This window comes from Hydra vulgaris, chromosome 09 (assembly GCF_038396675.1).
Source record: "Hydra vulgaris chromosome 09, alternate assembly HydraT2T_AEP".
Classification (NCBI taxonomy): domain Eukaryota; kingdom Metazoa; phylum Cnidaria; class Hydrozoa; order Anthoathecata; family Hydridae; genus Hydra; species Hydra vulgaris.
Window position 1 is genome coordinate 42,318,433 of NC_088928.1, and position 26,882 is coordinate 42,345,314.

Here is a 26,882-nt window from a genome sequence, read left to right on the forward strand (position 1 = left end):
GCTACATCTCATATTGACTGGAATGTGCAAAAATGGCGAACTGTCCTGTCATGAATCGAAGTCAGTGATGAATTGAAGTTCAACATCATTGGGAGCGATGGCATTTGCAGTGTACGTCGACCGGCCGGAAAACGCCTCGATTTACGTTACTGCCATAAGACCGTGAAGCATGGTGGAGGCAATGTAATGGTCTGGGGATATTTTTCTGCTAACATTCTAGGTCCAATACATCGAAACGATGGAATAATGGACCGTTTCATGTATAAAAATATCCTGAAATCCTGAAATCCTGAAAGATGTTATGTTACCTCATGCTGAATGGAATATGACAATAAAATGGGTTTTTCAGCAAGACAACGATCCGAAACACACTGCAAAAGTAGTCAAGCAGTGGTTTCAAGACAACCACCTATCGGCGATGGATTGGCCGCCTCAATCTCCGGATCTCAACCCTATCGAGAACCTGTGGGAGATCGTCAACCGCAGAATTAATCGTGAAGGTGTTCGTAATAAGGATCAACTGTTTGAACAGATCCAAAAGACCTGGGCAGCGATTCCACTAAGTTTCATTGACCACCTGATCGAATCTATGCCTTGAAGATGCAAGGCTGTGATCGACAAAAAAGGATTCGCCTCAAAATATTGATAGCGAAATACAGCTTGGTCAACATTTTGTCGAGTTGCACTTGTTTTGTCCAGAAAGAAATCAACTTTTTTTTAATACTTTTGATTAATTTATTAATTTTCGTGTACAAATAATGAACTTTGTGATGAATAAAACTTGAAGAACTTTGTCTCTAAACAGTTACATAGTTATTTCTCTAAATTGAAAAAATGCAGCACTTTTATATAAAGAAACTAAATTAGCATTATTTGGTTGCACTCGTTTTGTCCGATACTATATATATATATATATATATATATATATATATAATATATATATATATATATATATATATATATATAAATATATATATATATATATATATATATATATATATATATATATATATATATATATATATATATATATATATATATATATATATATATATATGTATATATATATATATATACTCTTATAATCAGTCAGGGACTCAAAGAAGGTAAGGATGATGCGTTTATCATCATAATCTTTTTATAGAGCCCTATTAGTCATTCATTAAAATAAAAATAAAAAGACACTTTAATTTTTAAAGTAAAATAAAAATTTAATAAAGCAAAACTCATTTTTTTTTTTTTTTTTGGTGTGTAAAAAATGTTAAAACACATAAGAAAAAGAAAAAAAGAAAAAATAAATAAAAAGAAAAAATACAAAAAAATCTGAAAACAATATAATGTATAAATCTGAAATAAAATATAACTATAATATATGTCAGGAATTAAGGAGATGCATTTTAGTTTGTTGTTTAAACGATGAAATGCTTTTTAGGTCTTTAATATTTTTATTTTGGAAACGATTCCATATTGATGGACCATGGTTTGTAATTAGAAAACTTGACTGCTGTGATTTAATTTTTCCTAGTTGATAGTCGTTCCTGGTATTTGAACGCAGATTATATTTTTCAGAAAATGATATCAGGAAGTTATCTGAAAAAACGCTTGGTAGAATTTTGTTTTTATACTTATACATAAAAATTAATATCTGTAATGTGTTAAGTTTCTCAATATCTAAAACCATCATGCTTTTCATCACTGGGGCCAGGTTTACTAACCTATTTAAATAATTAATTGCTTTGCATGCATGGTTTTGCAGACTTTGCAATTTTAGCAATTTGGTTTTATAGGTGCTGGCCCATACAATATTTGCGTACAAAAGCTGACTATGTACAAGACTAAAGTAAAGCATATTACGTGATTTACTATCGAGAAAAGGTCTTGACTTATATAAAACACCTGTTACAGAAGACACCTTTGTTTCAAGAAAACCAATATGGTTTCTCCATGACAAATTTTCATCAAAAAATACGCCCAAATATTTTGTGTATTTTTCACGTTTAATTTGATTTTTATTAATAAACAGTTTAGGCAGCTTTAACGGAAGATTAATGATTTTTTTTTTTATGAAATAGAGTAAAGCTAGTTTTTTTACAATTTAGGGATAATTTATTTGCCATAAACCAGAGGTTGAAATTTTTGAGTTCAATATTAATAGTTTCAAACAAAGTCTTTGCATCAGGATGAATAAAAAATAAATTTGTATCGCCAGCATACATAATTGTAGATATTTTTTGGGGAGCTTTATGCTTTTTGTTAATATATATTAAAAACAATAATGGACCTAGGATTGAACCCTGAGGAATTCCACACGTAATACCAAGGGCTCCTGACTTTTCTAGTAGTACAAATTGCTTTCTGTTCGACAAGTAGCTTTGAATCCACTTAAATGTTGAGCCTATTATGCCGTAATATTTTAGCTTGGAAAGTAAAATACTGTGATCAACTGTATCAAAGGCCTAGGAAAGATCAATAAAAACTCCTAATACCAGTTCATCACTATCAAACGACTTATATTTTAGCAGCAAGTTTAATAATAGCATGTTCAGTAGAGCAATTGCTTTGAAATCCAAACTGATTTTTGTATAATAAATTGTTTAATGTAAAGTACTTATTAACTCTATAATAAATTACTCTCTTATATATTTTTTTAAAAACTGGGAGTAGAGAAATAGTGTTCTTCAAATCTGGCTTGCCTACCCAAAAACTTTTTTTAAGTAATTCTCGAAGTTTTTCTGATTTGTTAAATCTCTAGGAGAGCCTCTTTTTTCGTTTTTTTTTTTAAATTAGAATATTGCTTGTCAAGTTGAATAAGATTTTTGAATAGCTGAGTGTCACTAACAATTTCAAACCCTGCTTTTATCCAGGGTTTCTTAACCTTAGCTAAAACACAGTTACAGTTTACAAATTTTTATGAAGCGAGCACGTAACCAAACTGATTTTTTTGGTGGTTTTAGGCAGTATAGATTGCAAGTATGCTAGATGTTGTAGAATATCTATGCCTGTTGGAAGTTAAATATCTAAATGCATATTTAATTTTGTTCATTATGTTTTATTTAGATAATTTAGATCACTCTCTATCTTAAATATATAATATACATTAAATTGTTCAAGTTTCTTACAAACTAGAAATAACAAGTAACTTCTGGTTTAGCTGCTTTAAAAATAAACAATTTCTTTTTTTTTATTAGCTCCTAACTTAAATTTGTTTTCAAACTAGCACTTTTCGCTTCCTTTATACATATTTATCGCAAGTTTAGTATTTATCATTATGATTAATTCAAATAACCAAGAATATATTTGTAAATATTATAAAAGCCGGAAAAATACTTAAAGTATTAAATATTTGCTATATTTTATATAGTTTTATTTCACTTGTTAAATGATATATACAGCACAATATATCTTAATTTGTGTTATTATCATATTGCTACTTATATTATTGTCATATTGCTACTTATATAATTACAAATATTGTAGTTATAAGTTGAGAACATAACCTTTTGTTTCCCAGGAAAAAAAGTTCTATAGCATTTCTATAAACTTTTGAAATATGTGGCCTGTATAGAAATTCTATAGAATTTCTATAGAAATTTCTATAAAAATTATATAGAATGTCTATTAATTTCTATAGAAATTCCTACAAATTTTTTTTTTGTATTGAAAAAAAAGTAGATAAAAAAGTTCTATAGAAATTTCTATAGAAATTAACAGTTTTTCAATAGAAATTCTATAGAGTTCTATAGAATCTCTATTGGCCATTTGTTTCAAAAGTTTATAGAAATTCTATAGAACTTTTTTTTCCTGGGTTGGTAATGGTATTAAACATACATAAAATGAGTAGTTCTATTCTTATTTTAAATATATCGTCGGGGATAGTGCAAATCCGCGTAACTAGCATTGGCTACTATATTTGGATATTACGATATACAAAAAGCATGAATAATACTCTTTATACTAAAATGAAACCAAAATCTGTTGAAATAAAAGAATTTTTAAATTTTAAACTTTTTCAGTAAAAAAAATGTACAGTAGATAAGCGGTATTATCCAATGCTAGTTACGCGGTTTTGCACATATCCCCTATTGTGAATCTAAATAACAAAGTTTAAATGTATTTGTTGAAAAGGTTATAAAAGGTTATAAAAGCAACGCCGCACCACGTAATAAACGTTTTTTAGCCAATTTAAAATGTAAATTATACTGTTTTTTGAGAAGAAAAAAAAAATCGTACTTTTTTGATCAAAAATACAGATATTTATCTAAACCCTGAAAAAAAGTTTATTATAAATATTTATGCTAGCCTTGCCCTCAAGACACTTAAAGTAATCCGTTTTCGGTCATTTTTGGGTCCTTTTTTTTCCAAACATGTGCTTTGAGGGCAAGAAAAGAGTTGCTCAATGGTGCTGAAATTTTTTGTGAGTAAGTTTAAACATATTTGCTTTAAATCTAGACGATTTGGTTTTTCAAATTCTAAATTTTTTTTTTCTGAACACATCTAATGTATATATATTCACTGGCACATATATTTAATGTATATTTAAACACTGGCATATATATATATATATATATATATATATATATATATATATATATATATATATATATATATATATATATATATTTGAATAAAAGTAACAACACTTTTAAAATGTTTGTTGTATATAATAATAATATATATTCTTTTAAACACCCAATAATTACATAAATTGTAGGTCAAAAAAAACAAAAAAAGAATATATATACAGGTGAATTGTTATGTTTATAGTGTTTTATTGTTTCACTCAAAAGAAATTCTACGTGAAGGGTAGAGCCATTTTTTTTAAACCTAAGTTGATGTGAGACTCTTTGTGATATCTGGACATATGTGTACGTTAAGATATTCAAGAAGTTTCGTAAAAATAGTTAGAATGCTGATTCCTCTGTAGTTATTTGGATTTTGCAGTGATGATTTATAAGACTTAACAAATGGAATAATTGAGGCTGTTGATAAACATTGGCGAACCTTTCCATTTGTTAACATGCTGTTATAAAAAGAAGCGAGTAACATTAGAAAATTGTTATTGCGAGAGTTTTTAAGATGTTCAGCACTTATTTCAAAACAATCGTAGGATTTATTATTTTTAAGATTTAAAATACATTTTTCAATATCAGCTGTTGAGATAAATTTTGAATTAGGCTCTTTACTTATATGTGGAATTTGTTGAGGATTAAATTCGTTATTTTATATTGCGGCGTATTAAGTATTTTTTGGCTAAATTCTTCAACGATTTCGTTTTTGTTTTGCAATTTATTAATTGTAAAGAGTCGAGTATTATTTTTATTTTTTATTTTACGAATATTGTCCCAAAACCTTTGAGGATTAGTATTGCGTAGGTATTCGATATTTTTAGTTTTTTCGTAGATTTTTTTGTTATGTGCTGCTTTAACAGCTTTGCTGAAGTTTTTTCGGGAATAGATATATCTTTTGTAGACTATGGATTCTACTGATTTGTTATAATCGGATTTTTGCCATTGCTTATAGTGAAAGGATAAGTTATCTTTACATCTTTTAAGCTCTGGTGTCCACCAAGGTTTTGAATACTTACATGTCACTTGTTGTACAAAACACTATTTAACTGCCAAGAGAGCAGCATTTTTGATTTTGGAACATGTGATTTTAATTTCTGCTTCTATTTTTTTATCTATAAATGTGTAATTGCTAAATGCTATAGATAGATTATGATTATAAAAACCAATAAACTTTTCATTCTTCCATGCATGTTTTGGAACTGAATCATACTTTTCCATTATATTATTTATTTTGTTAGATAAGCTGCTACCTCTAAGGTTGATACTCGTGGATACCAGAAGGTGATCACTAGTGTTAAACGGTGAAGGGGGAATAACTTGACAATTTGTAAAACATAGCTCTGTATCTTTTAAAGATGCTATATGGTCAAGAATTTAAAAGAGTTTTATGTTGATAGGCGTAGGTAGGACCAGCACCATTGATTATATCGACAAAAACCAATTCGTTTGATTAAATAAAGTTTGTGAGATGTTTTGAAAGATTGTTTCGTGTTTTGTTGTTACGAAATTCTAAACCATATATTTTATAAGGAAGTGACTGAATGTCTCCAGATATAATACATTCTGCTTCATCCTCATAGTTGTTCATGATTGAAGTAATTGTTTGTAATGGAGAAGAATATTTATCGTACGATTCATTGTTGTTACGACAGCATGAAAGGTAAACCCCTATAAAAATTAAATGACGCTTGTTTATTGTGCCTTTTATTGCAAGAATGTTTTCATTCTCATGTATTATATGAAAAGACGACATACCTATTTTAATAAAGAATGCGTTTCCTCCATACGGTCTACCGTGTGTATTTTTTTCTGCCGCATGAAAAATAACATTATGTGTTAGTAATGCAACATTATCTAACAGAAAACTCTCGATGTTTTTGCAGCCAGTGCTCTGACATAAAAATAATATCAAACTACTTTAACAATTTAGAGATATAATACGAGTTCGATTTAAAACTTTGACAGTTAAACGCACAAAGTGTTATTATTGTATTAGTTAAATTTAATTCTTTTTCTCCCATTATGATTTATAATTTGATTGTTGCATGAATGATGTAGAGTGATTTAAGAATTGTGGCTATTGTTTTTCAATAATTTGATGTGTTTTATGATTGTTAGTATTTCACGGTGCATCCTAAACGGTTTGATAATAATGTTATTATCCTAAACATCGGGTTTAAGTACCATTCCTTTTTCGCTACTTTTAATTTTCACTTTGAAGGATCGGTTGTACATGTTTTCTTTGTTAAGCTTGATGTCTAAAGGCGTAATACCAATTTTTTTATTCATGTAGTTCGAAAGATCTTCTTCAGATAAGGAATTACAAACGCATCCTACAAATATATAAGACTCTCGAATAATACGTTGCCCTGCAATAAAGTTTCTGTTGTTAACGACTTTATTTCTAAAGATGGGTTTTATCCTCTGCTTATCTATTTGGCTATTTATAACTCTATTATTTTTTTCTATCGCTTTGAAATCTTGATAGTCTGCTATAAATTCGTTTTCTTTTTGCGGTTCAGGCTTTAGCAATTTACCCATGGTTGCGCAGGAATCTCTACTTTTATTTCTACAATCAACTTTCAAACTAGAATCCTCTGCAATGGAGCATACGGGAACATCTTGCAAAGTATTTATTTGGTTTGTGGAATGATAATTTATTGAATTTGAAACAGTAGATTTAAAACTTCTTGCGGTTTACAGTTACTTGCGTTAATAGATTGTGACGCACATTGATTTTTCACAATTTCGCTATTTGTTTTTTGTAATGCGTCGTATTTTTCCTGTAATAAATGCAAATCTGCCATGAATTTTTATTTTCCGATTGTTATGCCCAGGGCCGTATTTAAGATTTAGCCCGTGGGCAACAAAGTTTTAGCGCCCCTCCACCACTTTGCTTATAATTAAATTTAAAACTAGTTGGTAAGTAATACTACTAATACTAATTATAGGGTGTTGTGGTGTCTGTATTTAGTATTTAAATAAAATAAAAATAAAAAAAAAGCTAATGCAGTGGCCTGGTAAATATTATTAATATATTTAAAAATGTAAAAAATAACAGAATAATATAGGTAATATACTAATAAAATATAAAATAAACATAAAATATATAACATATTATTAAATACATTATAATATATAAAATAACTACTTCAGTTTTTTTTTCTTGCTAGGTAAAAAATAACAGAATCATATAGGTAATATACTAATAGAATATAAAATAACATAAAATATATAACATCCTATCAAATACATTATAATATAAAAAATCATTACTTCATTTTTTTTTTCTTCCTTGCTTTGCCGTAAATGTTTTTGTCACATCTGAGTAATTTAAGCTCTTTGTAAGAGTAGCTTCTATGTTAAGAATTGCAAGACTATTAAGTCTTTCTGAAGACATAGATGATCTTAAATAATTTTTTATTCTACGGAGTGTAGAAAAAGACCTTTCGGTTGAACAGTTGGAGGCCAAATTACAAAGGAACTTTCTTAAAGCTACATCAACATAAGGAAAAATTGTAATTAATTGTTTTTCTTTTATAAATTTACTTATATCTAATAGGGTTTTAGGAGCGTTGGTGGTTAATTTTAATACACTTTGAAAATGAACACATTCATTTTCAAAGGATTCATCTAGATCTTGTTTGTTGATAGTTTTCAATTTTTTTGCATCTTCACGTATTTTTGAAGGGTCTAGTTCATATATTTTTAAAATAAAGCTGTATTTAGATATTAAACTGTCATAAGCAGATTTTCTTTTGTTGAGTTCGACTGTTAAATTGTCACATATGACATAAAATGTATTAATTTTAAAATTGTTTTGGCTATGTATGACCAGGATCATTGGATTCATTAAAATGTTTTTTTCGTTTTCTTTGTTTATTTTCAAATTCCGGAATTTTATTACAATCTATAAATTTTTCTTTTGCTGCGTCTTCATAGGTTTGAAACATTTCTCGTACAGATTTAACAAAAGCAACTAATGAATTATATAACTCTACTACAGTACTCAAATCTATTTGAACAGACTGTAATAGTTTACTAGTTTTATTAAATGTATGATTCCATCATTCCAAAATACATCATTCCAAAACTCGGTCATAAATGATGTTTCTAGTCTATTAAGTTGTCGAAGTAGTCCCTCAGCTTCTGACCTTGTAAGTGGTTTTTGTATTTATCATGTTTCAAATCTAATAATGCTTTTTTCACGCCAGCCCAATTTGTTTTCAAACTATGGCAAGCATCATCTCGAGCAGACCAACGAGTATCTGATAAACTCTTAAGAGTGGAATTATTGTATTTTTTTAATAAGCTACAGCGATAAGTTGAAGATGAGAAATAAACATAAAGGTTTTCGATAAATGAAAAAAAATTGTTTGCTTCTTCGCAACAGCTAGCAGCACACATTCCAATGAGATTTAGCGAATGAGCGGAACAGGGAACAAAATCAGCTAAAGAAATACCATCTTTAATTCTTGCTTGGACACCAGAATATATGCCAGACATATTTTTGGCGTTATCATAAGACGTCAGTATACGACTCAGCCTTATGCCCAGCATCATCAATGAACCCAATAAAACGTTCCACTGGTTCTCCATTTGGTAATACATACCTTATAATAAAAGAAAGTTGGTCAATGTGAGTTATATCTGGGGTTGAATCAATACTAATTGAAAAGTATGTTGCCGCTTTGACTTCTTTAATTATTGTTTCTAGGACTTTTTCTGACATTATACTTATGAACTGCTCATCAGTATAAAAAGATAAATATGATGTGTTTCCTTTACCAGGATTCCGATATTTACTTATATGCTAACACAAAAAAAGATCATATTCTGCAACTAATTCCATTGCCATAATAAAATTACCACTATTAGCAACAGAAGATCCATACTTTTCATCAGTTCCTCTAAATGGTAATCCATGACTAGCTGATGACTTCACTACAGAACATACTCGAGCTAGCACATTAATCCAATAATTTGTCTCTACTTTTAATTGACGAGTAATTTTAGTGTCTATTCGGCCTAAATCAGTTGCCCGTTGTTTCATTTTGTATACACAAATTTTATGTCCTTCTGAGTTTTCATGTTTTATCAATTTTTCTGGATATTTCCAATTTGAGAATCCTTTTTTAGAAAAAACAGTCTGGTTTTCAAACAAATATCAAGGTATACAATACACTGATCCATTTGTTTCTGAGTAGGATAAATAATCTCGTTGGCATGTCTCTCCGTTGACTAATACAGTTTTAAACCAATCTTTATTTAAGTACCTATTAAAAGTCCGATGACCTTCGGATTTATGTACAATGAGATACTCTTTTTTGTAATGTGTAAAATCTGCATTTATATTTTGGCTGAATCCATTTCTACAAATATTATCTCTTGTTTTCTCGTCTAAATTCCACAATCCTGGATCAGAACTAAAATTACCACAAATTAAAAAAAAACAATAATTAATAATAATCACTATTTGCTATACCTATATGGCTATATGTTACAAATTTAAGTAATTTATTCTCTAATGATCTATTTAATTGATAATTTTTTTTTTTTAAACAACATTTAATGGTCAGGTTTAATTTTAAATTTTACTAATTTTACACAGGAGATTTACACAAGTCAACAAAGATAATCAACTAACATTTTTATACAAATTGTATATATTATAAAGAAATATTTTAAAATATTTTGAAATTACTCACCCTGGAATATCACTGGAATCTGGTTTATGTAAAACATCGATATCCAGATTAATATTTCCAGTCTTATTGAGTGATACTTGACTACTTGTTTTCTTGGACAATATAACAGACTCAATTTCACTAAGTGCCTCTTCATTTTCTTCATTGTTACTTCTAAAACAACAATAAAAATTTAAATTAATAAAATACTAAAACATATTCTTTTAATAGATCTCAGGCTAGTTTTTAAAACAATTAGGCACAATTGAAAATACTGGAATTTTAATTTATTTTTCATGCAAGGTTGGTTCCAGTCAGCAATTATAAAATGCCAACATTATTTATAAATATTATAACTTATAAATATTGTAACTTATTATTATAAAGGAATATTTTAAAACATATGAAATTACTTACAATGGAACATCACTTGAGCCTGCTTTATGTAAATCATTAATATTTCTAGTGTTGTTGTGTGATACTTGACTACTTATTTTCTTAGACAATACAACAGACTCAAATTTCACTTGGTGATCCTTCATTTTCTTAATTTTTTTTTAAACCAACAAAGTGTATAATGAAGTTATTGTATTAATGTAATTTTGACTAAATTAATATTATTTATTTTAAAAATTTTAAAATAATTAATATTAATTTAGTAAAAATTTTGGCGCCCCCTTCACATATTCCAGGGGGGGGGTTATTGCCCTTCCGAACCACCCCTTAAATACGATCGATAATTTCTTTTAAAATCGATGTCATATTTATATCCGATGATTGATAAATTTGTGGACTAACTTGTTTGGAGATAGAAAGCAATTTATTGAAGTCCTTATGAAGATGATTTTCCGCTAAAGTAATCGACATCATTTAAATATCATCAAGACACGTTATTATCTTATACCACTTTCTAAGATTTTTTTTCACGGGGTCTTCTGCGTCTAGAATAATGTTTAGCAACGAGAATTGCTCCATGTCAAAACGCTCTAATATTTCTGTAAACAATTCGACTCTTAATTTAAAAACCTCAGCCTCTTTAAATTGCGAAAGCCCATTGATAACGATTTCCTTTGGATGGGAACAAACTTCCTTTACATTTATTATAAAGTTCTCTACAATATTGTTACTCGACTGTATTGCTAAAAACAACTCACCAATTTGTCTTGATGCCATATAACATAAAGTTTAAATACATCAAAAATAAAAGCTTGTTTTTTGTATTTTTTTCTGAAATAAATCATTATAGATGTTTCGAATAGGGTTAGGACTATTGTAATTGTAATTGTAAAAATTAAATACAATTACACATTACAATACAATAATATTGTATTGTAATATTACCGAAACAATAAAAAAAATTAATTTTGGTATTGTATTGCTGTGATGAAAAACAATTACAAATAAGTATTGTATTGTTTTATTTCTAACAATACAATAAAATTCGAGAACTATTGTATTGTTTTAATGAAATAAAATTACAATAATTATTGTATTGTTTTGATGAAAACAATTACAATAACTATTGTTGTGTATTACTTAACATTAAAGTAGAAAAGCTAACGTATTTTAACGTATTTATATTCATCTCTGACGAACTTACTATTATTTTTGCTATTTTTTATTTACGGATTTGCAATATATTGCAAATTTTATATTTTACATATATAGATTTCGCATCACCTATCTTGTTATTAATTTGATGAGCATTCTGTAGTTTATTCCTGTAAAATATTCTTTGATTTTTAAACTAAAAAAAAACTATTCACTTCATTTTTATTATTTATTTTACCTTTCTTAGGATGTATTTTATGTTGAATCGCTGTCTTAGGTCTGCCGAATCCCTTTCATTTGCAGAAAAATGGTGGTTTCCTTTTTTTGATCCCGTTAACTTTGATTTTCAATATTTCAGGTTGCCCAATTTACTATTCTGGCACCCTTTCCCCCTCCCATTATGTTTCAGTAAAATAGAATCAATCATTAAATATCAGTTGTACCCTATTCAAGGGTACAAGGGTATATAGTCGGCAACTGGACTATTAAAACATTTATTAAATTTTGACACTAAAATAATTTTTTTAATCACAATCACAATATATTGTTATTGTATTACAAAGACGAATTACAATACAATATTTATTGTTATTGTAATGGGTCATTACAATACATTTTTTTTTTCAGATATTGTCATTGTTTTATAAAGATGAATCGCAATACAATATTTATTGTTATTGTATTACAGAATTACAATAGTTGTAAATCACAAGTATTGTTATTGTTTCTAAATTAAGCTAATACAATAACAATAATTATTGTTACTGTTATTGTTTTCATTACAATTACAATAGTCCTAACCCTAGTTTCGAACTCCATAGTTTATCATCAGTAAAATTTACAAAAATCATTGAAAAACCGTTTTTATAAAGAATACAAATTAATTACTTTATTACAAAAATCTATTATAAAATTCATTACAAAGGGTTAAAAAGACCAATAAAATACAATAACAAAATGCGTCAGTATCAAAACTCAATTTAAAAAAACATAATAGGTATAAGTAGTTTATAAAACCAACGTCATAATTAGTCAAAATAGTTCAAGAATTCCAAGTTTAACTTGTTTATTTAAACTTTGTCACTTTATATGCAAGCTTTCCTTTATTTCTAATTCGTAATTGCTTTAAGCAGAATTCAAAATAGAAAAGCAATCAGAGAAGGCTTTACTTTGACACTCAATATTTTTCATTAAATGATAAAAATGTAAGACTTTTTATCTTCCTTGAAATGTTCATTAATGAGTTGTGAAAAGTTTCGGACAGTTCATTCTATGTAGCAAACATTACAGTTAGCACAATTAAATTTGTAAACAATGTTTGATTTACTATTTCTTGAAACTAAGTCTTTTAGTGAAAAGTATTGGTTAATTTTAGAAGAAGGAAACGATAATTTGATAATTAAATCTTTTTTACATAACTTTTTAGTTACTTCATTAATTTTGTTTTGAATATTTTTAGAACGATCACCTATATATGTCAATCTAAAATATTTGTAATTAAGGGATTCGTTATTGTTAAATGTAACATTTTTTATTTAAATAGTTGTTTATACATTTATCAATAAGATTAATTGGATACTGATTTTTTAATTAGACCGTTTTTAGGTTATTTTTTGACTATATATATATATATATGTATATATTTATATATATATATATATATATATATATATATATATATATATATATATATATATATATATATATATATATATATATATATATATATATATATATATATATATATATATATATATATATGATAAAATGAAGTAGTTTAATTATAAAATGAATGTCCAATTATCAAAAAATAAAACAAAAAGCGACTACTATAGGTGCTCGTAAAATTTGAAGCATTTGCTCGTCGTTTTATGAGTTAAAGCTTATTTATTCACGCCTTTTTCTCTTATATGAGCAAAAAGCTTTCCCGCAAAAAAAAAAGCAATTGCTCAAAATTTTTATTCACGTAATTTGAGCAATTACTCCAAAAACTCGAAGTAAAAGTAATTGCTCATTTTTATTCACCCAGTCTAGTCTCTCTTTATTGTCGCATCGAGACAACAAGAGAATGACTTGGGCGATATTTTATGACGCCACACTTTTGTTATGGCTTTTTTTAGATTTGCTTGTGAGATTGGATTCTGTTTTGAAACTTTTGCTTTCAACTTTATCCAACAGTTTTTGATGGGGTTTAAATCGTGTAAATTGCTGGACCACACGACAATGAAATTATTCTTATTTTCTTTGAACAATGTCTTGACAATTTTTGCCTGATAGCAAGTTTGCTACAAAATTTGTAGATCAAAATTTCCAAATAATTTGCGGAATTAACTATTTTGAAAATTATGAAGGCAAACAGCGTCGGTTATGGAGTGGTAACTTTTGCGATGTTGTAACCATTTTCGGAGATATTAGTGATAAAATAATAATAATGATTGAATTACACATGATTTTAATGCATATAGAGCATATAAGATGTTTTCATATTAGTTGATTTTTCGGATGATTTGCATTTACAAGTAATTATATCTAATAATATTAAATAGAGTTTTATATAATTGATAGATAAATTATATAAATTAATTAATAATATATATATATATTTTTAATTTTATTTAGTTAATTATTGTGGAATTTCAATTAATTTTATTTAGAAATTATTAAACTAATTTTATTCAAAATTTTTGTGAAATTTTAATTAATTTTATTTATTTGTGAATATATAATAAATATTCACCTGAATATGTGGATATATCAGGTAATAATATATATATATATATATATATATATATATATGTATATATATATATATATATATGTATATATATATATATATATATATATATATATATATATATATATATATATATATATATATATATATATATATATATATATATATATATATGTATATATATGTATAACTTCTTGCAAAAGTACAAACTTTATAAACCCTCCTCCTCAAAGTGTAGTTATTGAAGCTCGAACTCTTTTTTTTCACAAGATTAATTTTAATGTCATCTCATCACCACAAAAATATTCTCAAACTGAAAAAGTTACAGGAATAGCATAACTTTTTTTTTTTATTGGTGTTGTAATCTTTTAAGCCACCTAACCGTTTCGAAATAAAAAAAAAAAGATAAAAGTGAAAACTTAAATGTAAACTTCCAATTATTTTTTTAAAGAGTCATCGTCAAATAACTTTAATAAGAAAAATTTTTTTTTTTTTTTGATTTATCTCTGATTTGGATAATAGTCTCGAAATAAGGAATTTATCTCGAAACCATCGAAGCCCTGTTTTGACGAATCATTTTCAAGATTAATAATGATTTTTCATTTCGGTCTGACAAAGTTTGAGATAAATTCATTTTTCAATTTTTCTTTCGAGATCCGTATGCTTTCTCCAAAAATTTCTAATCAGAACTTTTGAAATTAAACTTTCAACCAAGCTTAAAATTTACGCAAAACCAAAAGCACGGGCACTTACATTCACAGAAACCGTATACAAAGTTAAACATGCTTTTTCTACAAAACAAAATAGAATGAGTCTGTTAATAGAAAAATTTGGGATTCTATACTAAAAATAAATAACGTAATGTTGACTGTTAAAAATATCGCTTAGAAGTGTAACCAGTTAAATGAAATTGTCAGTCCTAATTTATGCAAAACTCAACATGATTGTAGGTTTTTAAAACACATTTGTTAAAAACACATAGACACCTGTTCTAAATATAACACCAAAGTTTTTTTTTTATTTACCATAACTTGGAGGTTTTATCAGGTTACTGCAGAAGCCATTAGGCAAAAAAAAAATTGTGATAAAATTTCATTCGTGCTCAAATTTATGGTATGGTATGGTTAAACAAATTTTAGATGTTTCATCTTTTTTCTCCAACTATTTTAAATTATTTTGTTCTAAACGCCTTCAAAAAATAAAAAACTTTTGAAACCTAGTTAAAAATTTTTTCAAGATCTCGCAAACTTTACAGTTTCCAACCATTTACATATAATGATATATCCAATCATGGCCTACTGTTATTATACGGCCTGATTTGTTGCATTTTCCGTAAAAAATTAAGAGACCAGTTTTTTTACGACTTATTTCTAAATTTTAAATTATGTATGAAAGGGTTTATTAACAACAACAACGATAACAATACATTTACCAATGAATATTATACAAAGGTGTTGAATAAAATATTGAATTATAATATTGTAACAATTACTATATAAATATTTGCTTGCATGCATTGGTTTATGCTTTTATAGCCATTTAATATGTAATATAATCTGAACTGATTATGCGAATGTATTCTGACTGATTGCCTGTTTCATTATATTCCATTAGAGAGTGGAATAATGAAATAGACACACAAAATAGTCTATTATTATTATTACTGTATATAGTCGAACTGCTTTTTTATGCGATGTTATTTAAGTGGAGTAATTCCAATAATTAATGTAAGTGAACTTTATATTTAAAAATAACTGTGTTACATTTTTTTAATATGTTTTAGTAATAAAATGGTTAATAAATGTGTTGTTACAAACTGTAAAACTGGTTACTCTAATGGTCCAAAAAAGTCAACATTTCATTTTCCTGAAGAAATTAATTTGCGAGAACGATGGATATACTTTGTTAATAGAAAAGATTGAGCTCCATCAAAATATTCAGCTATTTGTGTGAATCATATTGATGAAAAATTTATTAATTACGGAAAAAGATGCACCTTGAAATGGAATCTTCTTCCAGTTCCAGCTATTCAAACCAATGAAATAAGTGGGTTGTCGACTCTAAGAGTTCTAAAGTTGCCCCGAAAAGAACCAACTTTGAGATATTTAGAAAAAGATGAGTTTTAAGATTTTCAAAGTGTTGATAAAATAATTGATCGTGATTATTTGACAGAACAACATTCTCCGCCAGGCTTTACATTTAAAAAAATTCATGATAGTGTTGTTTATTATAAACTATGTTTTGATGAAAAATCAGGCATACCAACTATTTTTGAGTCAATAACTGTAAATAAAGATCTTTATGTTTCATTGTCATATAAAGGCTATCATATTTCTTTACTTGAATGGTTTCGTAGTGGTTTCATAGTTGCAAATTAACAAACTGTAGTATGTTAGAAAATTTTCCTGTCTATATTAGAAATAAAGCCAATGATATGAATTCAATTTTGACAGAGTTTAATGAAATAAGAGAAATTACATACTATTCTCCTTAAGGCAGACCTCCATATTCTGCATCCATTATACGTTATGCGCTAATTTTAAGTCACACTTCAGCACAGTCTTATAAGTTATTGTTAGAACAACTACCTTTACCATCTTTTAGTTTACTTAGAAAAATCCAAAGTGGTGATATAAATGCGTATAAAGCTATAACAGTTTTGTTACAAAAACATTGTGTATCAAGTGGTTGTGTGCTTTTTGTGGATGAAATGTATTTTCAGAAATCTGCCCAATATCAAATATTGGTGAAGAATCAGAAAGTAATCTTTATAAAGGTGTTGTTGTTTTTATAATTGTAGGGCTTCAAAAAGCTCTTCCTTATGTTGTGAGATCATCACCTGAAGTTTGCACAACAGGATCATGGTTGAAAAAAGAAATTGATGAGTGCATTACCTCATTGCACCAATCAGGTTTTAAAGTAAGAGCTATTGTTAAAGATAATCATTCTACCAATGTTAATGCATTTTCAGAGTTACATAAATCATATACTGGAGATGGAAAACTATTTATTTATCATCCAGCTTATAATGGAGTTTTAAAAACATATCTATTATATAATATAATCCATTTAATAAAAAATGTTAGGAATAACTTGTTGAATGAAAAAAAAATTGTTTTTCCTTCTTTTTCGTTTGATTTCTTCAGAGACAAAGTTGAAGTTCCAGCTGGTTTTATTCTATGAAAAAGACCAATTATTAAATGGAAACTTGAAAAAAGCGAGGAAAATTAATTATCAGATCACTCATCCTGGAAACAGTAAACAAGATGTTAACCTTGCATTAGCAATTTTTGATGAAAAAACTACAGCTGCGATACTAAGTTATTTTCCTGAAAGAAATGATGCAGAACAATTTTTATCATTGTTTCATAAGTTATTTATCACACTTAATTCAAAGCAGATGTTTAATACATCCAATCAGCTCGGCAATGCTGCTGTAAAAGGAGATAAAAAACCCACATTTTATAGAGAAATAGCAAATTGGATTGAAATTTGGTCAACATGTGAATATTTTACTTTAACCAAACAAACTTCTCATGCTCTTATCACAACATTACGTGCAACTGCATCTCTTATTGATGATTTGCTTGAAGAAAGCTATACATTTGTTCTTACTTCCAGGTTACAAATTGATCTATTGAAACTACGCTTTAGTAAGTATAGACAAATGAAAGGTGGTCGATTTCTTGTAAGTCTTTTAGAAGTTTGCAACAGTAAAAAGATTTTAGCAGTAAGAAGTCTTCTAAAGGAAGATATTAATTTCTGGGATGAAAATATTTATCAAACATTTAAATACTCTACATTAGAAAACATTATGCAAGATATTGCATTGTTGTCTTCAGAGATATTAGAGTGTCAGCTTTCTGAAGATAGCATGGAAGTTGCTGTTACTATAGCAGGCTACATTGCTAAAAAAATAAAAAAAAGATTTAAATGTCTATCTTGTGGTCAAAAAATGGTTCCTACAGACCAAGATGTTTTTAATAACGAATATCTGAAAATATTACCCAGAGGTGGACTTAAATGTCCAAGTCAATCCTTGTCTGATTTTATTTGTCATCTTTTTAGTATTCTAGATATTATTTCTCCTATTCTAATCAAACATTGCAGTTATTCTTTATCAATTAAAAGTTTTGCAGAACAAATTTTTAAGATTTATTACAGCAGTATTGATTTTACATGCGAGAATCACCAATAATGGGGAATTAAATATGGATCTCGAATTGTTATTAATATTTTTTATAATAATTTACAAAAAGAAACTACAGATTCTGTAAGAAAAGATCTGGTAAAAGAGTTTAAAAAAAGACAAAGAACTGATAGTTAATGCTAATAAAAGATTTTTTCTCAAATCCTTAATATATATAAAATTACAAACCTTTGTTTTTATTTCCTCATAAGAGTTGTAATTAGTCTTTGCAATATGTAAGTTTGATTTAGTAGCATTTTGATACATTGCTATTTGAAAGCCTATTTCAGTATTTCATATGTTATTGAAATAAACTGAAACAGGGAATCAGTTAGCGAAAAATATTGTATAGCATAATGTAATTACATGATGATAATCTCAAGTATTCCTCGACCATCTTAATAAAATAAACATTTGCCGTAAAAAAACTGGCCTCTTAATTTTTTACGGAAAATGCAACAAATTAGGCCGTATAATAACAGTAGGCCATGATCCAATATATATTCCAACCGGCGCGGCTGTATGTATGTATGTATGTATGTATGTATGTATATATATATATATATATATAAATTTAATTTCAAGTGCACTAAGAAGTATTTACGGTTTTGTCACAGAGGACCGCGGAAGAGAATTTGAAAGAAAGTTCACGCCTCTTTCTTTACCATTAATATAAAACTTGCCAAGAGGTGGCGTTGAACCAGGGATCTCTGGCTTCTGAGGCAAGCGCACTAACCACTGCGCTACGGCTGGTTATATAAATGTATATTAGTATATAAGATCCAGATCCATTCAGGGTAATCCGTAGGTGTATTAAGAAAAGAAAAAAAAAAGGTGTGAGTTAAATAAGAGTCATTAAATGTTTTTGAATTTGGGTTCAAGTATATTTAAATATTTCATAAATTTTCACCATCACTTTTTCAAAGTATTGTTGAACAATAAAACATTCGTAAACTGCTTCATCATAACTCATATTAAAACTTATTATAAATCATCATCAGAGTCAGAATCTTCTTCAATCGCTTTCTAAAAAACACAGAAGAAAAAAAAGTAAAATGCAAACTACAAATAAAAGAAAAACCTAAATTTATATAACTTAACGCAACTAAAAATAGCAAAATGCACAATAATATAATGCAAAACCCCCCGGTGATTTAGAAACCTGTACTGTTTCTGTGCAGGTACTTTTTCAGAGCACAATTATACTCCAAAAAAGTACATCTAAATTATGATATAGATTTATATTAAAGTGTGTTTTAGATTGTTACTATTTCGGTGCAGAAATCTGCATCAAAATTACTATTTAAAATAGTTAAAAATAAAGAAAATATTTTACATTTTTCGAAGGATTATTTTGTTATTTGACCGTTTGCACATAGGGTTGCAAAAGCCGGACGTCTGGCAACCCTATTTGCACATGATTTGGTAAAACAATAAACTTTTTTTACGGATTTATTAAAACCACTAAACAAGAAATTATTTCAGTATGAATCTTCTCAATTCTGTAGAAATATCTAGTTATTAAACATGAAGCTTATAACCTTAGCATGTTCCTCAGCATCATTAGCTAATTCTTTTGGAACCATCTGATGAATGCCATTTGTACCTGTAAAATAAACGCCAGAATCAACGTTGGTTTAAAAACAATACTATAAGAAACAAAATAGAAAAACTTGGAAATTTTGTCACCTTCTCCTACCCAACTAAGTTCAAGCTCAAAATGCTTATCTTTGACTTCGTCATGAACAATGTGTATGCTAAATATAAAACAATGTGTATGCTAAATATAAAACAATGTGTATGCTAAATATAAAACAATGTGTATGCTAAATATAAAACAATGTGTATGCTAAATATAAAACAATGTGTATGCTAAATATAAAACAATGTGTATGCTAAATATAAAACAATGTGTATGCTAAATATAAAACAATGTGTATGCTAAATATAAAACAATGTGTATGCTAAATATAAAACAATGTGTATGCTAAATATAAAACAATGTGTATGCTAAATATAAAACAATGTGTATGCTAAATATAAAACAATGTGTATGCTAAATATAAAACAATGTGTATGCTAAATAGTAAATAATAAAATAAAAAAACAATAAGGCACAATGACCTTTGATTACTTGCTAAAAATTTTTATTCTAAAAGTATATCAACCTTGGTCTCAAAAGAACTAGAAATTTATAAAGATTTTAAAACTTAAAATCTTTTTTATTATAAACATTATTTTAAAAAAATGCTGCAAATGTTTTAAAAAATGACTGTATTAATTTTTGTTCTTAAATGTTTTTTTTGTATGTAAAACTTAAGTAATAAAAGTTTCCCTAATTCAATTGAGCAAATTTCCCTAATTCAATTTAGCAAATTTCATATTATAGCGTCTGAATGATATTTTGTTGACTACGACATATTTCCGTTAAATGATCAGGTCTGTGAATTATGAAAAGACGAAAAAAATTAAAATGATAAATTTTGCGGTATCATAAAATATAAATGTTTGTAGCGAAAAAACCCAGACCGAAGATTCTTTTTTTTTTTTTTTAAAAAAATCTTTTTAAAATCACAATCACTCGTCCAAATTTGAATAAAATTTTAAATAAACACGTTTTTTAGGTAAAATGAGCATCATAGTTTAATAATATGATCTGTTCTGATCGTTTATTGGCAATTTCCCTTAGTTATAAGCTCTTTCTTTGTCGGAATTCAAGTATTTTTTGTGAAAATTGATAGAAATATTGTGTTTTGACAACTATATATAGTTAATATACATCAGAACCAATTCGAACTAGAATCTATAGTGGGTTAAAGCACTTTTTTAAAAGATTTTAACTAAATTCATGATAACTTTGTTAAATTCATAATGTTAAATGTTAAATTCATAATGTCACATGTTAAATTCATGTTAAATCATGTTAAGTCACATGTTAAATTCATAAACGAAAGTGATATAAAGACTCCAAAATGGTGTTCTTTAGATTCATTATTAGGGGTAGTAAAAAGGTTTAAAAAATTCTATAAAAAAAAGGAAAGTTTCTTTAAATATTAAAAAAAACCTGAAGCAAAAAAACTTATAACATCTAAAGCTCTTGTTTGGACATAATACGCTGATAAAATCATGCTAATTTCAAATTAAATAATTCGAACAACTTGTAAATTGCCTTAACTACACCGAGTAGCTTATTTTTATTCAAAACACCATAAGATTAATTACCTAAAAAATCTAAATGCAAAAGCTTGATATATTTAAAAAAAAACATCTTCACTTCCAACAAGGCTGCAAACAACCATATTACTAAAAGAGATATGAGAATTTAGCTGTTGTTATCCGCAAAAAACAATGACAAAAAAATATCAGAAGTATGCCACGATAGCTATAAAAACTTGAAGTAAAAACCTAACAATAAAGACTAATTGAAAAATGATCTTTTTTATTTGGAAAATTTTGAAAAAAACATAAAAATTTTAACTCATTTACGGGACGAGAAAAAAAAATTGACATTCTTTAAATCCTGGAAAAGAGTGTGAAAACGTGAAATATTATTATCTTAACTATAAATCTGAAGTTACCTGAAGAAATGTTTTCAACTCCTTCATATTTTATACCAGAATTTAAACCCTGATCTTAAGTCAAAATCGATTGACAAACTATGTTTTTAACATGGATTAGACTTGGTTTTTCTTTAAATTTTACTTTCTGGTTATTTAAAACACCAAAGTCTAGTTTCACCATACCTTATTGAATGGTCAAACTTTATATACCTTAGCAATACTAAGTTAACCAACTAAACTGTTAACCAAATAAACCGTCAGATTCTTATTGTGTAACGTTATGGAACTTATTAAAAAAAAAAATTATAAGAAATGTAATATTTACTATTGAAATACATGACCAACTATAACATCTAAAAAATAACATTCATCAAAATCAAAGCTCCTTTTTAAACACAACAAACAAAGTGTCAGTTCAAATAAACCAATTTGGACTTGTGTTCAATAAAAGTAATAGCAAAATGATTCTTCTTGATAAATAATTTGCCTGCAGGTAATGAACCAATATAAAATGTTTCTTCATCAACCAAAACATTAGGAATTGCAGTTCTATTAGTTTTAATTTTACTGCATTTTTTAATATGACTATCAAATTTCATGCCTTCTGAACATAAAGAGAAACTCAAGAGATTTTCCCCAGCACATATCTTAAAGCACATCTTTCTTTGATTTTAATTCACACACACACACACACACACACACACACACACACACACACACACACACACACACACACACACACACGCACGCACACACACACACACAGATTTAAAAACTTCAAAAATTTACAGAAAAATAAAAAACTTACATTTTAGCTACTTCTTTTATACCTTCTTTCATTGTTAAATTTTCAAGCTAAATGTTATATAATAGTTTAAAAACTACTTAGTTAAATAAAGAAATGTTTTTTTATATGTACTTTAATAAAATTCTAAACTATAGCACAATAATAATTTTATAAAACAAACTTTGAGTTTTTCTATTTCTGTCTTGGCATTTTGCTTTGCTTTTCCAACAGAACATCCACTGTAACCCTAGAGACAACATAATAGAAAAATATGAAATTTATAAAGATTTTAAAAAATAGATTCCTTAGCCATGGTCTATTAGTCTTATTTAATACTTATTCAGGCCTTATCTATTACTTATGAGAAAAATAAAAACTCAAAATTTAATTGTGGATAGGAGGAGCTCAGAACCCTTAGACAGTAATTTGGAAAGCAGGTTGATGCCAGGAAGGGCATCTGCTTGTAAAATATTTATTTAACTTTAACTTAAAAAAAATTGTATGCAATTTTAAAGTCACAGTTGATAATTAAATGATTTATTTTAATTGTGTCTAGGTTTTATTTGATTGTTACATCATCATTAAATCTCACCTTTTTAACATAAACTTTAAACATAAATGAGATTTTGTACCTAAACACCAAATAGAATTTTGCAGCATTACCAAATTATGGTTTAATAAACATTTTTATTAAACCATAATTTTTATCTGATTCAGGACCTATTCTGCCCAACCAATTAATTAGAACTAGTTTTTTGTTTATTACAACATTTATTATTTATTCACTTTATATTTTTATTTTATAATCTAGATTTTTTTTTATATAATTCACCTCCCCAAGGCCTAGAAAGCCACTACAGATGAGGAGGTTACTTGTGGTTATAACCCTCTCTCAACTCTATAACTCCGAAACACGAACCTTGACAAACGAGGCCGCTGCGCGGAGAAACAAGTTGATTTAATACACTAGATTAGATTTAGATTACAGAAAGTTGATACATTTTTAGCTGTACCCTGCCACAACTAAATTGATATGTTTTTAGCTGTACCCTGCCACAACTAAAATCCTTGAAAGTAGTACACACAATTCTACTTATTACCTTCAAATAATTCAGTCAATCCATGCAAATTTAATAATATATAAAACAATAATATTAACAAAAAATATTAGCCTAATTCTTTAACTAAATTACAACCCTTATAAATAATGTGTAATCTTAAAACTAGAGTTATAATATTTATATTGTTGTAATAATAAAAAAATAATAACTTTCATTTGATGTTATAATATAACATTAACTTTCACAAAGAGAAGTTTCTTTTGTTTATTTATAAACTCTTTTTTAAACTATACAAAATATTTTTCAATTTATTTAGTGTTTAGACAGGGTTTTTTTGCTTGCCAGCACAGATTTTTTTTTGAGAAATGATTTTTTAATCAGATTTAGCAAAAAATTGGTAAGCTAATAAATAGATCAACAATGACTTGTTTTACAAATCCTTAATGCTAATTATTTTTTTATTGTTTTAAGCTATTCTATCAATTAAAAAAAAAAAAACTTTAAAAGTTTTTTAACTTTTTCTGATCTTTTTTTTATTTTTTATTTTAGGTGCTTAAAGAAATCCTTACCATGTAGACACGGCTGTTTCAGTCAATATAAAAACAAGCTTGATGTCACAAGTTTATCAAAAAAAAAAAATTTCTGCATAATTTTCTTTCATCTTCAAATAAAAAAATTATAAAAGATCTATCTTTCCTTGTTAAATAAATAATTACATTGCACAAAATAAAAATAAATATTGTTAAAATATTTCCAATGATTTGTGATCATTGTTTTTTGTGGTATTTACGAAAAACCTGTCTTGGGAAAATTAAGATTGCCTGACTTATCTTTGTGCTGGACTATTGAAACTTAGAATATTTATCAATGAATGTTTAATCTTTCTGAAGCTTATGTCACCCATGTGTTTCATTTTCAAAAAGTCTGTTTTTAATGCGTTTATATTATATAAGTTATTCTTTTTAAATGCCAAAAGTAATATTTTTGATGGATGATATAAGTTATTAAAATTTCAAACTTTTATGCATATTAAAATCATAAAGATATTTTTTTTTTTTAGCAAATGTCAAAATGTTTTTAAACTTGTCATATTCTCTAGTTTTTTACGTAAATTTTTGTTTGTGTTTTTAAAGCAACGATATAAAACATAAAATGCTAGAACATTTTCTCTAATATTATTTTGCGATTTTGATGTCTAATCTTTAATAACCCCTGTTTCATATCACTTTTAGTTTAAGCAATTTTTTAAAATTTATGTGTCTAACAATGTTTATATTTGATATATATTATATAAGATATTTAATCTGTTTTTTTCGTATTTGTTTTGATAAAAAGTAACAATAACTTATAAAAAATTAGAAATAACTTATGAAAAATTGTTCATTATTTGCCCATTTATTTAAAAATCAAAGGAGCTTTTGATTAATTCTTTAAATATCATAAGATACAAAATTGTATTGTGTTGGCATTATTAATCTTTTTACAGAACAAAAGTATTTTAAAAGTTATAAAAGTTTTAGTAAAACTCTTTAAGTGATTATTTTTAAAAAATAACAAGAAGCCATAAAGCTTACTTTGAAAGAGCCGTGTAGAAGAGCATTTGAAAGGAAGTTCATGCCTCCTTCCTTACCGATGTTATAAAACTTGCCCAGAGGTAACATTGAACCACAGATCTCTACAGGTCTCTGACTACTCAATTATGTAATTATGTCTTCTATATCAATTTTTTTTTTTTTAAAAACATGTTTACTTTTAAGGTAAAAATTAAAGTTGACCATGCAAGAGTGTGTGTATATAAATATATATAAAGTTGACCATGCAAGAGTGTGTGTATACAAATATATATAAAGTTACCATGCAAGAGTGTGTGTATACAAATATATATAAAGTTGACCATGCAAGAGTGTGTGTATACAAATATATATATATATATATATATATATATATATATATATAAAGAAATACAATAAAACTGATTTTAAAAACAGATATGTACTATCTACTTTTTATGTTCGCCATTTAAATATGATTTTAATGAAACAATTTTTCAATAGTCAAACTCAATGTAATTTTATCATTGATACAAACTTAATTCATATAATCAGTTTTATTGTTTTTATTATATTTAAAATTATTATATTTTTTTAAATTTAAATATTAAAAAATTTTTTAAAATAACTTACATAAGATGTACCGGAGGGTTCGATCATATATAACTCTGGTCCATCTACTTTATCATATGAACTTAGGAATACACTAAAGAATTTTTAAGATAAAAAGTTAAATATAAAAAATATCCTTTCAACTTTAACACCATAAACATGTATTTGATACACAACTTAAAAATATATTACCTGCATCCAAATGGACGATAAGCACTATATAAAGTATAAACATGAATGTATCCTGCAACTTTATCGGATAAAGTCTGATTTAAAAAAAAAAAAATCAAAAATGACATCAGTAACAAGGTATCATTAATTAAGGAAATAATTATATTAATTTTACACAAAATATATTTTAAATAACACTAAAAAAAAAAAGAAGGTATATATTAAAAATATTTTAAATCTCAGTATATCGTTTGGTCTCAGTACGCCTCAGCCTGAATATGTTAACATATATTCATGATTCTGGTCTTTCTCATGTATAGAATAGAATATTTTAGTCTAATTTGACTATTCCAATTTAGATTATGCATTTCCGTTTTTCTCAGTTAACAATTGAAACTGCAATGTGAATTGT

General features: G+C 26.8%; 3 protein-coding genes across 3 annotated transcripts in view; all 3 read right to left on the reverse strand.

Annotated features, from left to right (window-relative positions):
• Positions 1 to 7,845: 7,845 nt before the first annotated feature.
• On the reverse strand, positions 7,846 to 9,074 carry LOC136085485 (uncharacterized). Its single transcript, XM_065806796.1, has 3 exons — positions 8,723 to 9,074; positions 8,404 to 8,583; positions 7,846 to 8,261 (listed from the first exon to the last, which is right to left on the reverse strand). Exons 1-3 carry the CDS (start codon positions 9,072 to 9,074, stop codon positions 7,846 to 7,848), a joined length of 948 nt encoding a protein of 315 aa, XP_065662868.1.
• A 13-nt stretch (positions 9,075 to 9,087) lies between these two features.
• Positions 9,088 to 10,797, reverse strand: LOC136085486 (uncharacterized). The gene is made up of 5 exons (XM_065806797.1): positions 10,673 to 10,797; positions 10,277 to 10,429; positions 9,817 to 9,994; positions 9,424 to 9,717; positions 9,088 to 9,381 (listed from the first exon to the last, which is right to left on the reverse strand). The coding sequence occupies exons 1-5, from the start codon at positions 10,795 to 10,797 to the stop codon at positions 9,088 to 9,090; spliced, it is 1,044 nt and encodes a 347-aa protein (XP_065662869.1).
• An 8,792-nt stretch (positions 10,798 to 19,589) lies between these two features.
• LOC136084800 (proteasome subunit alpha type-3-like) overlaps positions 19,590 to 26,882 on the reverse strand; it is a 28,962-nt gene continuing 21,669 nt past the window's right edge. Inside the window, exons 6-12 of the mRNA XM_065805771.1 lie at positions 26,492 to 26,565; positions 26,321 to 26,393; positions 23,258 to 23,323; positions 23,098 to 23,144; positions 20,419 to 20,486; positions 20,271 to 20,335; positions 19,590 to 19,755 (exon numbers count right to left, since the gene is read on the reverse strand). Coding sequence (XP_065661843.1) covers positions 19,714 to 19,755; positions 20,271 to 20,335; positions 20,419 to 20,486; positions 23,098 to 23,144; positions 23,258 to 23,323; positions 26,321 to 26,393; positions 26,492 to 26,565 — 435 coding nt within the window. The 3' untranslated portion in view covers positions 19,590 to 19,713. The remainder of the gene's footprint in view (positions 19,756 to 20,270; positions 20,336 to 20,418; positions 20,487 to 23,097; positions 23,145 to 23,257; positions 23,324 to 26,320; positions 26,394 to 26,491; positions 26,566 to 26,882) is intronic.

Coding starts and splice junctions, on each gene's coding strand:
- LOC136085485 (XM_065806796.1), bottom strand. CDS start 9,074: ATGTCTGGCATATATTCTGGTGTCCAAGCAAGAATTAAAGATGGTATT. Junction 8,584..8,722: donor ATACAAAAACCACTTACAAG/GTCAGAAGCTGA, acceptor CTGTTCAAATAG/ATTTGAGTACTGTAGTAGAG. Junction 8,262..8,403: donor TAATGAATCCAATGATCCTG/GTCATACATAGC, acceptor TATATGAACTAG/ACCCTTCAAAAATACGTGAA.
- LOC136085486 (XM_065806797.1), bottom strand. CDS start 10,797: ATGAAGGATCACCAAGTGAAATTTGAGTCTGTTGTATTGTCTAAGAAA. Junction 10,430..10,672: donor GGCTCAAGTGATGTTCCATT/GTAAGTAATTTC, acceptor TTGTTGTTTTAG/AAGTAACAATGAAGAAAATG. Junction 9,995..10,276: donor GATTCCAGTGATATTCCAGG/GTGAGTAATTTC, acceptor TGGTAATTTTAG/TTCTGATCCAGGATTGTGGA.